This window comes from Ovis aries, chromosome 9, assembly GCF_016772045.2.
Source record: "Ovis aries strain OAR_USU_Benz2616 breed Rambouillet chromosome 9, ARS-UI_Ramb_v3.0, whole genome shotgun sequence".
Lineage (NCBI taxonomy): Eukaryota > Metazoa > Chordata > Mammalia > Artiodactyla > Bovidae > Ovis > Ovis aries.
Window position 1 is genome coordinate 69,395,341 of NC_056062.1, and position 12,159 is coordinate 69,407,499.

At 39.5% G+C, this 12,159-nt stretch overlaps 1 protein-coding gene across 1 annotated transcript in view; it reads left to right on the forward strand.

The window, feature by feature from the left end:
- RSPO2 (R-spondin 2) overlaps nt 1-12,159 on the forward strand; it is a 186,752-nt gene that overhangs the window by 78,381 nt on the left and 96,212 nt on the right. The window contains exon 3 of the mRNA XM_060393483.1: nt 11,377-11,565. Within this exon, the coding sequence (XP_060249466.1) occupies nt 11,377-11,565 (189 nt within the window). The remainder of the gene's footprint in view (nt 1-11,376; nt 11,566-12,159) is intronic.

A 12,159-nucleotide genomic window follows, 5' to 3' on the forward strand; every position in this document is an offset into this window, starting at 1 on the left:
ATAAGAAGTATTTAAGTACTTTATGGAATAGAAGTCCAGCTCTGTTTATGGGCAGTTTGTTTTTTTTTTAATTTAAATAATTGGATTATCTCCTTGTGTAAACTTGGACTCATGTGAAAGTGGTGGTTTCACAATCTTCATAAATGTATATATTTAGATCTGTTCATGTTTGAGTTACCATTAGCACCAACATTCTGTCAACATTTCCACAGGGTCTTTTAAGTATGTTGAGAAAGTCCCAGCCAACCCTTGAAGTGAGTAATCTATACTACAGCAGTTTCTAGGCACGGCTCAGAGGATCCCACACATTCTAACTTTAAACTTACGTATCTTCTGGCATTAGAACAGTTTGATGGAGTAATTTTTTTTTTCCTCTGTCCAGATTCAAGCTGGTGGCTTATTTTATACAATGTAAGATATATCTTCCTTTGTTTCAAAACATCATATAACTTTGGGCAAATGAGCAATCTCAAAGCATCTTATATTGTTCTCTGACTTCATCACCGAATGAATGTTAATGGCCATAGCTGTTGTAGAAACCGAAGAGCTTATGCCTTTGCCCATGTTAATAGTTTAGTTTGGGGATAAGCATGTTCAGATCCTTAACTGTACATTTTCCCCCATTATCTGTCAGAGTTAACATTTAGCCTGGGAATATGCATTCAGATTTTTGTGTCAGAGTTTGTGGTGGGAGTGAGGGGAAGAGGAATAATTCTTAAAGGGCTTGACTTCGACAGTGAGTGTTCATTATGAGAAATACTTCATTCTTTGGGGAATTGTATATGCTTACTTAAGGGCTCATGATTTTAATTTTTCATTAGCATCTATACATAGCCACTTTCATATTTGCTTGGGTCTTCTTACTTGATGTTGGGTGTTAATGACTGTTTTTGGAAAAATGTTTCTGGGTCTCATTTACTTTATTCAAATTCTTACTTTCTGCTTGATGGTTAGTGGATGAGTGCATAGAACTGGCACATCAGAGTGCTCGTTTCAACCTTCCTTGAGCTTCTAGAACTCAGTCAGTTCAGTTCAGTTCAGTTGCTCAGTCGTGTCCGACTCTTTGCGACCCCATGAATCGCAGCACGCCAGGCCTCCCTGTCCATCACCATCTCCTGGAGTTCACTCAGACTCACATCCATTGAGTCAGTGATGTCATCCAGCCATCTCATCCTCGGTCGTCCCCTTCTCCTCCTGCCCCCAATCCCTCCCAGCATCAGAGTCTTTTCCAATGAGTCAACTCTTCGCAGGAGGTGGCCAAAGTACTGGAGTTTCAGCTTTAGCATCATTCCTTCCAAAGAAATCCCAGGGTTGATCTCCTTCAGAATGGACTGGTTGGATCTCCTTGCAGTCCAAGGGACTCTCAAGAGTCTTCTCCAACACCACAGTTCAAAAGCATCAATTCTTCGGTGCTCAGCCTTCTTCACAGTCCAACTCTCACATCCATACATGACCACAGGAAAAACCATAGCCTTGACTAGATGGACCTTAGTCGGCAAAATAATGTCTCTGCTTTTGAATAGACTATCTAGGTTGGTCATAACTTTCCTTCCAAGGAGTAAGCGTCTTTTAATTTCATGGCTGCAGTCACCATCTGCAGTGATTTGGGAGCCCCCCAAAATAAAGTCTGACACTGTTTCCACTGCTTCCCCATCTATTTCCCATGAAGTGATGGGACCAGATGCCATGATCTTCCTTTTCTGAATGTTGAGCTTTAAGCCAACTTTTTCACTCTCCTCTCTCACTTTCATCAAGAGGCTTTTAGCTCCTCTTCACTTTCTGCCATAAGGGTGGTGTCATCTGCATATCTGAGGTTATTGATATTTCTCCTGGCAATCTTGATTCCAGCTTGTGTTTCTTCCAGTCCAGCGTTTCTCATGATGTACTCTGCATATAAGTTAAAAATAAGCAGGGTGACAATATACAGCCTTGACATACTCCTTTTCCTATTTGGAACCAGTCTGTTGTTCCCTGTCCAGTTCTAACTGTTGCTTCCCTGGCCTGCATACAGATTTCTCAAGAGGCAGGTTCGGTGGTCTTGTATTCCCATCTCTTGAAGAATTTTCCACAGTTTCTTGTGATCCACACAGTCAAAGGCTTTGGCATAGACAATAAAGCAGAAATAGATTATTTCTAGAACTCTCTAGCTTTTTCGATGATCCAGCAGCTATTGGCAATTTGATCTCTGGTTCCTCTGCCTTTTCTAAAACCAGCTTGAACATCAGGGAGTTCGTGGTTCACGTATTGCTGAAGCCTGGCTTGGAGAATTTTGAGCATTACTTTACTAGCATGTGAGATGACTGCAATTGTGCGATAGTTTGAGCATTCTTTGGCATTGGCTTTCTTTGGGATTGGAATGAAAACTGACCTTTTCCAGTCCTGTGGCCACTGCTGAGTTTTCCAAGTTTGCTGGCATATTGAGTGCAGCACTTTCACAGCATCATCTTTCAGGATTTGAAACAGCTCAACTGGAATGCCATCACTTCCACTAGCTTTGTTCATAGTGATGCTTTCTAAGGCCCACTTGACTTCACATTCCAAGATGACTGGCTCTAGATGAGTGATCATATCATCATGATTATCTGGGTCGTGAAGATCTTTTTTGTACAGTTCTTCTGTGTATTCTTGCCACCTCTTCTTAATATCTTCTGCTTCTGTTAGGTCCATACCATTTCTGTCCTTTATCGAGCCCATCTTTGCATGAAATATTCCCTTGGTATCTCTAATTTTCTTGAAGAGATCTCTAGTCTTTCCCATTCTGTTGTTTTCCTCTATTTCTTTGCATTGATCGCTGAAGAAGGCTTTCTTATCTCTTCTTGCTATTCTTTAGAACTCTGCATTCAGATGCTTATATCTTTCCTTTTCTCCTTTGCTTTTCGCCTCTCTTCTTTTCACGGCTATTTGTAAGGCTTCCCCAGACAGCCATTTTGCTTTTTCGCATTTCTTTTCCATGGGGATGGTCTTGATCCCTGTATCCTGTACAGTGTCACAAACCTCATTCCATAGTTTATCAGGCACTCTATCTATCAGATCTAGGCCCTTAAATCTATTTCTCACTTCCACTGTGTAATCATAAGGGATTTGATTTAGGTCATAACTGAATGGTCTAGTGGTTTTCCCTATTTTCTTCAATTTGAGTCTGAATTTGGTAATAAGGAGTTCATGATCTGAGCCACAGTCAGCTCCTGGTCTTGTTTTTGTTGACTGTATAGAGCTTCTCCATCTTTGGCTACAAAGAATATAATCAATCTGATTTTGGTGTTGACCATCTGGTGATGTCCATGTGTAGAGTCTTCTCTTGTGTTGTTGGAAGAGAGTGTTTGCTATGACCAGTGCATTTTCTTGGCAAAACTCTATTAGTCTTTGCCCTGCTTCATTCCGCATTCCAAGGCCAAATTTGCCTGTTACTCCAGGTGTTTCTTGACTTCCTACTTTTGCATTCCAGTCCCCTATAATGAAAAGGACATCTTTTGCGGGTGTTAGTTCTAAAAGGTCTTGTAGGTCTTCATAAAACCGTTCAACTTCAGCTTCTTCAGCATTACTGGTTGGGGCATTGACTTGGATAACTGTGATTCTAGAACTCAGTGGTGCCAAACTCTCAGGAGCAGGACCTGATGGGTACTGATTACAAACAAACAAACAAACAGAAAACACTTAGTTACCTTGCATTGCAATGTAACATGTGCATTTCGAAGCTCTTTTGGGAAATCTGTGGCTTACATCACCAGGTGTGTAACCTGCATCTGCTTCAGCTGCTTACTTTACGGTGAACTATGTTGAAACAATCAGAGAAGGCGATGGCACCCTACTCCAGTACTCTTGCCTGGAAAATCCCATGGACGGAGGAGCCTGGCAGGCTGCAGTCCATGGGGTTGCTAAGAGTTGGACACAACTGAGCAACTTCACTTTCACTTTTCACTTTCATGCATTGGAGAAGGAAATGGCAACCCACTCCAGTGTCCTTGCCTAGAGAATCCCAGGGATGGGGGAGCCTGGTGGGCTGCTGTCTCTTGGGTTGCACAGAGTTGGACATGACTGAAGCGACTTAGCAGCAGCAGCATGTTGAAAGGATACTGCTTTGTCTCAAGGTAGAATGTGTTGCACCAAAGTAATTTTTCCTGATGATTGCAGTGACTGCTTTGGTGCAACATTTCAGTTTCCTCCAGTTTTAGCAGACTGCTTTGAATATTAATGATGATTTGTTAGATTAGAAGGGGAATGTGTTTATTGTTTTCTGAATAGGTCCATGTGCCCTCAAACAAACTCATGTAAGATTCCATCCACATTTATTTTGCAACCATATCTTAGTTCGTCATCTTTGTTTGACCTGCATTCTGAGTATTCTGGGCTTCCCTGGGACATCTTAGTTAGTTCAGACTTGAATCATGCATGACACATGCCTCATACAAGCTTTCTGCTTTCTTATAATGTGTTTTTTAAAAAATATCCCATCTGGTTAACCACACAACAGCCATGGCTAATCTTGGTTGTAAATGTATTTCTGAGGTGCCAATCTATGAGGATTATGACTCATGTGGTGCTAGCACTCAAGAAGAATTAGGAGCTTACAGCTGTGGTCTTTTTCCTCATTTTTTTGTGACGATATTAGCACTTCATGTGTTAAAATAAACGTGTAACTCTACTTAACTTTCTCCCTCCATATTTTAAAATCTTCTAGTAGATTTGAGTTTTTGTACAGTAAGATACATACTGTGGTAGGAGCAGAAAAATCATCTAATTAAATTCCTTTAATCCTGATGTCATTGAGAATATTACCTGGTATCTCGGTAAAAAATCTGCCTGCAATGTAGGAGACCTTGATTCAATTCCTGGGTCAGGAAGATCCCCTGAAGAAAGGATAGGCTACCCACTCCATTATTCCTGGGCTTCTCTGGGTGTTTCAGATGGTAAAGAATCTGCCTGCAATGTGGGAGACCTGGGCTGGGAAGATCCTCTGGAGAAAGGAATGGCTACCCACTCCAGTGTTCTGGCCTGGAGAATTCCATGGACAGAGGAGCCTGGCAGACTACAGTCCATGAGATCGCAAAGAGTCAGACATGACTTTCTTGCAGAAAGTGAAAGTATAAAGTGAGAGTGAAGTCACTCAGTTGTGTCGGACTCATTGCGACCCCATGAACTGTAGCCTACCAGGCTTTTCTGTCCATGGGATTTTTCAGGCAAGAATACTGGAGTGGGTTGCCATTTCCTTCTCCAGGAGATCTTCCTGACCCAGGGATTGAACCCGGGTCTCCCGCATTGTAGGCAGACGCTTTACCATCTGAGCCACCAGGGAAGTCGTTAGGGAAGTCATCACTTTCAGAGATGGTTCAATATTTTGGGAGGCTTATAAAATTTTAGAAGTATTGTTTTCCTAAGGAATACTTCTGAAATTAGGGATATATCCAGTCTTTCATTCCTAATTGACATGTTTTAGGTGGATAAACAATATTATTAATTATCGACTAATAACATTTTCACCCAATGGATATGGGTTTCTCAAAGCTTCTTGGAGAAGCTAAAAGTTTCATAAGTCTTTTTCCTAAAAATATTGGTATCTATTGAAGCACTCATAACAAAAGATAAAAAAATGATTGTGAGAAGGTGTGTTTCAATTCTACAGGTTATGAAACTTTTGAATTGTTGGCACAGGTTTGCCCTTCACATTTTTTTTTCCTAGACTCATGTTATTTTAACTCCCCTAAAACTTCAGTGGACATTTAGAAACTTACCTCTGTCAGAGCTTTATTAAAATTGTTCATTTTAACATCTGTTTTCTAAGGCATGATTGTAATGGTGAATATCTAGCATGTTAAAATCTGTTGTCTTTGCATCAAAGATCAGATTACATATTTCATTTTTATCAACATTTAAAATTTAAAATAAAGTACTCTGAAAGATAGCTATTTCTCATTTTGGTCAAATTTTGCATGGCTTGTTCATTCATAATCTTGATGGCTTAGTCAAGTTTGAGCTTGGTAGTATACATGATTACAGGATTTTTTTTTTATCCCAGTGATGTCAAGTTCTAGTGGAAGGATCTAGGCCCAACTTGATTTGTATCGGACCTGACAGGCAAGTTCTCTATTATTGGTGCCAGAGGTAGGGTTTTTGTTTCCAAATATGTATCTTAAATTTGGAATTGGGTGGAGATAAATATTAGCAATTTTGTGATAGGATGGATCAATGAAGTTAATAATAAGTGTTCATTTTTTTTTTAAAGCTGTTGAACTTGTGACATTATTTAACTTGAAACTATGGAATGAGGCTAAGATGCTATGCTAACAACCTATTGTTCAGTCTCATTCTTTTCAGGATTAGAAATCTGTACCCTTTGTCAGGAATGGATGCTTTCAGCTAGTAAGAATTTAGATTTCTTCTTGTTTGGCAGGGCTTACAACAGAAACAGGGGAACACTTTTAAGAAGTATTAGGAGCATATTAGAAACAGATGGGCATTCAGCACCTACATAAAATATTCTATGGGATAAAATGTGTATAACTGGGTTTGATTTAACAAAGTATCAAACTTAAAATATCAGGATTCATAAAAAACCAAACTTTGCAATTTAAGAGGAATACAAATCACGTGATTAGAATTAAGAGTAAAGAGTTTTACTTAGGCTGTTTTTTTTTTTTTTTCTCCTTGTGTACTTATTAGAGATATAAGGAATTGTTACCTGGCTTTTGCCTCATGATTTTTTGTTTTCTATACCGGTATATTCCTTTTCCCGTCAAGGAGATATGTGTGGATTTGTGTTAATACCACTGTCTAACACCTTTTAGAGGATTTTTAATGTTTTATGTGATATATTTCATCCTTAGAATGAAATGGGTGGGTCTAGATTTATAAAAGTGTTTTTTTTGGAATGATGAGGCCCTGGATCTCAGCAGGCTTCAGGGTTGGAAAAGTTGAAGCTTACGGGGAGAGCAAATAAACATGGTCTTCAAAGCTGGGAATTAAGATCTGTTTATTCACCTGCACACTTGAATTAAATCTCATAGAAATAGGCTGAGCCATTTGACTTATTAAGATCCTGACAAAATAAATTACTCTAGTCATGTTTAAAGGTCTAATTTTTGCTTGGCTTTAGATATATAGAGATAGGTGTATGTGTGTGTGTGTTAGTCGCTCAGTCACGTCTGACTCTTTGCGACCCCATGGACTGTAGTCCGCCAGGCTCCTCTGTCCATGGAATTCTCCAGGCAAGAGTACTGGAGTGGGTTGCCACATCCTCCTCCAGGGGATCTTACCAACCCATGGATTGAACCCAGGCCTCCTGCATTGCAGGCAGATAGATGCTTTACCATCTGAGCTACTAGGGAAGCCCGGAGATTGGTATAGTCACCATATAATGGATGAAGAAGTTCTTGTTGAATTTAGCTGCTGATTTACAACATAGAGGAGACCAGGATAGCTGACACTGGACAGTGGTTAATTAAACCGAAAAATGTGTTTGAGGTTTGGGCCATGAAGCTTCAAACTGCAAAAATTACATGTGTTCTTATCCTTAGCTTTGAGGAGCACTGCTGAAGGTTGGGGCAAGGAAGAGAGAGCACTCACGGCTGGGTGTGGCTCACGTCACTTTTGTTTTAAGAGGATTCCTCTTATGTAGGATGTAGGGTTATAATGATATCTAAGATATGGACTCAGGTAAGTATTCCCTACTTCATTTTCATTGTCAGTTAAGGTTCAAGTAAATAAAGCAATGCATTTACTGATTTTAAGAAAACCTTTTTAAAAATGTGGAGTACACTTTGTTGACTCTGAAATCTTTGTGGTCAAGATGAAAGTTGACTTCTGATACATAAAACAAAACAAAAAGCCTTTAATTTATAATGATTCTCTTAGCTCTGTAATTCTCTTTTCTCCATCCTTCTTACTATGGAGTGTGATTTATAGTGATAGCTCTGTGTTTAACTTTTGAACTTTAAGTGTAGCTTCACTTTTACTTTGTGATGACTGTGGTCCAGAGAACCTTCTCCTTAAACTATTTTGCTACATATGTAAATCTTCCAAATTCTCTTTTTACTTATGAAGCTGTTTGGGATATGGATAACCTTGATATTACATGTTCATATTTGTAGTTAAGTTGCAGAGCAAAGGACACCAGTGAACTACTGCAGAGCGCTCTGTGATGTGGGGCTGCCTTTTGCTGAGCTCTAGCCAGCAGCTCCTGTCTTTGCCTTAGTCTCCTGGTTGTTCCTACTTAAAGGCTTCCCCCTTCCCCCCCCCCCCCACAAGAGAGTCATGAGAGTCATAAATTACATCTCCAAATATCATGCCATAAGGGTCTTTCTGCTTAAGGTGGGTTATGTTCTTAGACAGCCCTGAAAATTAAATGAGCTGGGTTCTCCCCAGTCACCACTTCCTCTGCCAAAGTCATTTCATCCATCATAGAGCTGGCTGAGTCTTTCTGATTCTGTTCCCTTTGCTCATGTTCTACACCCTACCCACCCTACTCTGTCTTTACCTCCTTCTTGCATGGAAGTTAGTCTGTGTTCCAGTTTTTGAAATATATATTGATTACTTACACCCTGCTCTGAACAATAATAACAAAATCTTAGAATAAAAACCTCTTCAGAGGCATCTGGGAAAATTGTAAATAGTCTAGGCTTATTTCCAGGGGCTTCACTGATGGCTCAGATGGTAAAGAATCCATCTGCAATACAGGACATCTGGGTTTGATCCCTGGATCGGGAAGATTCCCTGGAGAAGGGAAAGGCTACCCACTCTATTATTCTTGCCTGGAGAATTCCATGGATAGAAGAGCCTGGCGGGCTACAGTCCAGAGTCAGACATGACTGAGCAACTAATACATTCACTTTCACTTTTTATTTCCAGTCAGCTAAGTGAAAATGCTTTATAAATTGTGATTATTTCATGAGAGTAAGACATAATAGAAATCTTATGATGAGAATAGAAGCAGAAAAACTGACCCTACAGTAGAATGGAGAGAGAAGTAGAGAAAGATAGGTGGGGCAGAGGTAGGGTGGTTAGGGTGTCTAAGCTAGAGGTAGCAAGGGGCTGACCTATAAGATTAGTGGAAATCACAAGAGTAAGGGTTCAGACTACATCTTCAGAAGACATTATCATGGGAGCTAGAAGAGGAAGAAAACTTTCAGTAATGACCCAGACACAGGAGCTGGGAGGACCAGCAACTGAGGATGAGGTCTTGAATCGAGGCTCTGAAAACTGGTTGTGGTCCTCATAAAAACAGTGTTGGGCATACTTGAATGAATGGTGTTGGTGGGTAGAGGCTACAGATAAAACTGACACTTCCAAGAAATATGAGTGATATTGGTCTGGTTCACTGGTAGGAGAGGATGCTTACAACCTGATGAAATTTGAGCAAGTTATCATACTTCATGTAAAGTCTGATCACAGTTACGAAAAATCCCAGTTACATATTATAACTGTTGTATAAGTGTACATATATAAAGGGGTATCTGAAAAGTTTATGATTTTATTAAGAATTCTATATGAGGAGGTGACTTTCCATTTGATTTCTTTTTTGCTCCACAGTTGCAGGTTAAAGAAAATAAGTGGTAAATAAGAAATTAGTTGGGAAGCATAGATAGGCTTGCAAGCAAGAAAAAGTCCATAAAATAGATTCACTATGTAGATAAAAGCAGTTGAACAGTTGATAGAACAAAGTCCTAGAATAGATGGGAAGAAGCAGACCTCAGTGGCCAATGCAAAGGGTTATCTTGGCCTTGGTTTCTGATGCTGAGTACCTTAGTTCTTTTTTGGCTCCTTCTCTGAAATGTTAGGTTAAGCCCTTGTTTTGGTGATCTCTCTGGAGGAGAGACTGTAAGAACGATCAGGGAACCCAGGAGAAGTGGGGAGAGAGTGTTTGTGGAACTGAAACCTAAGAAGAACTGCTCCAAGTAGAGGTAAATATATCGGATACTGAAACATTTTAAGTAAAGGATGGGTGTGGTATACAGCATACTTCGTGGTATTGCTGCTAGTCTGAATACTGAATGTTTATTTCTTATGCAATAAAGATTATATGTAGGGCAAATAGGATTGTAGTCTCAAAGTGGAAAGTTTCAATAATTGATGAATTTTCTATTCCTTCTTAAGACTTTTGTGGGCTAACTCAGTAAAATGAAGTCAGTGTGGCCTTATATATCTTGTTGTATTTATGACCTTGCTTGGTATAAGGATAACTAAAAGTTACATGAATTTTTCATATGTTAGAAATTATACTGGAATTTCAGGTTGTATCATTTTTTAATTTTATACCAGGACTAGAAACAGAATGCATTCTTTTAATTATCCTTTTTGTCACTAACTGTAGTGAACCTCATGAGGTTTATATATTTCAGATGCTATTTTTTTCTGACATGTTTCTTACCTTTTGTGGTACAGTTCTTTAAAACTTGTCTAGCTAAGTCCCTCTCCCAGTCTGCCATTCAATTTGTCCATAAAGAGTTTTAATTTCTTTCTCACTTGCATATTTTATGATACTGTTTCTTCCTGCACGTGATTTCTAGTCATTCCATCCCTTCCAATATGCTAAAGATACTCACTTTAAGGTTATTTTCATATTGTTCTTTCTTATTCTTTAGGTATGAAATCTTTTACTCAGACTGATTGTTCCTCATGGGGGTTTGCCTGCACATGTGATTTGTTCATTTTGATGTTAAGGTGGTTTTCCTTAAGTCCCAGGTGTCAGGGTTGCAGAAAATTTCTGTAGGGTCATTTTATACTTTTTTTTTTCTTTACGGATATTCCTGGATCTAACCTCTTGACTTAGAAACCCCATACTACATTGATGATTTGAACTTGGATCCCACACTCGGATGTCTCGTAGATTTGGTGTAGTTATTTCTCATGGGTTATATTTTTCTCTCCTCCTGTATGCCCCCTAATGCAGGGTTGGAAACGTTTTCTCTGGCCAGTTGGAGGTGGGACTTCTAATACTTGTTTCATGGACAAACAGCCTTCATGACTCCACTCTACACAGAAACAAATGTTAGCTCTTTACATGCACACTTCTTTACTTATTTACATTGAAGTATAGTTCTCACAATATTGTTAGTTCGTGTTTACAGCAATGTGACTTGCCACGCATGTTTTCTTGGTTTGGACTCAGGACCCTAACATGAGGTCTGCCTCTGTCTGCTTCAACATCTCCAGCCGTTTAGTTTGAGCTTTCAGCCTCAAGTCTGCCTCTGGGTTTCCTCTTTGTTGCTAAGTTCGGTTGTGTTTTAACCTTTTTGTTTTTTTCTAAATGGCAAAGGTTATTTTGTTTAGCATTTCTATGTGATTATAGCAAAATGAAAAGAGATACTTGTCTTTCCAGCATGTTGTGCTGACCAGAGTCTGACCGTATTCATATTTAAGCATGTATTCTGTTTTCTTTTACAGCTGGTTATGTATCAAATCCCATTTGCAAGGGTTGCTTGTCTTGTTCAAAGGACAATGGGTGTAGCCGATGTCAACAGAAGTTATTCTTCTTTCTTCGAAGAGAAGGCATGCGCCAGTATGGAGAATGTCTGCATTCCTGCCCATCCGGGTACTACGGACATCGAGCCCCAGATATGAACAGATGTGCAAGTAAGCAGTTGACTTTTGTCCACCCTATTTTACTGCTTATGCAACTTAGGGGGAGTTAAAAGTTGAAAATTTTGATTAAGTATGTTTTTAATGTACTACAGAAATAGTTTAAGCTTAAACTTTAAAAAAAATGAGTGGGGTGGGATAAGAACACTTTTACTTTATCTTTTGTATAGAAATGTATTGTCCATGGGGCTTCCCTGGTGGCTCAGTGGTAGAGAATCCACCTGGCAAAGCAGGAGACATGAGTTAGATCCCTGGGTTGGGAAGATTCCCTGGAGAAGGAAATGGCAACCCACTCCAGTATTCTTGCCTGGACAATTCCATGGACAGAGGAGCCTGGCAGCTACAGTTCATGGGGTCGCAAAAGAGTTGGACATGACTCAGCGACTAAACAACAGCAAATATTGTACATATACTTTTAAGATTACATAAGTACTTTTTCATAACATGTGTCTTGGACACAAACATGGTAGGCAGATCTTTGTAAGACATACTTGCTTAGCACTTACCAAAAAATAAAGGACTTTAAACACCTTTATACTGGGAACATCCTCTTGAGTTTTACCACAGTATCTGAGGCTTTTTTTCCTC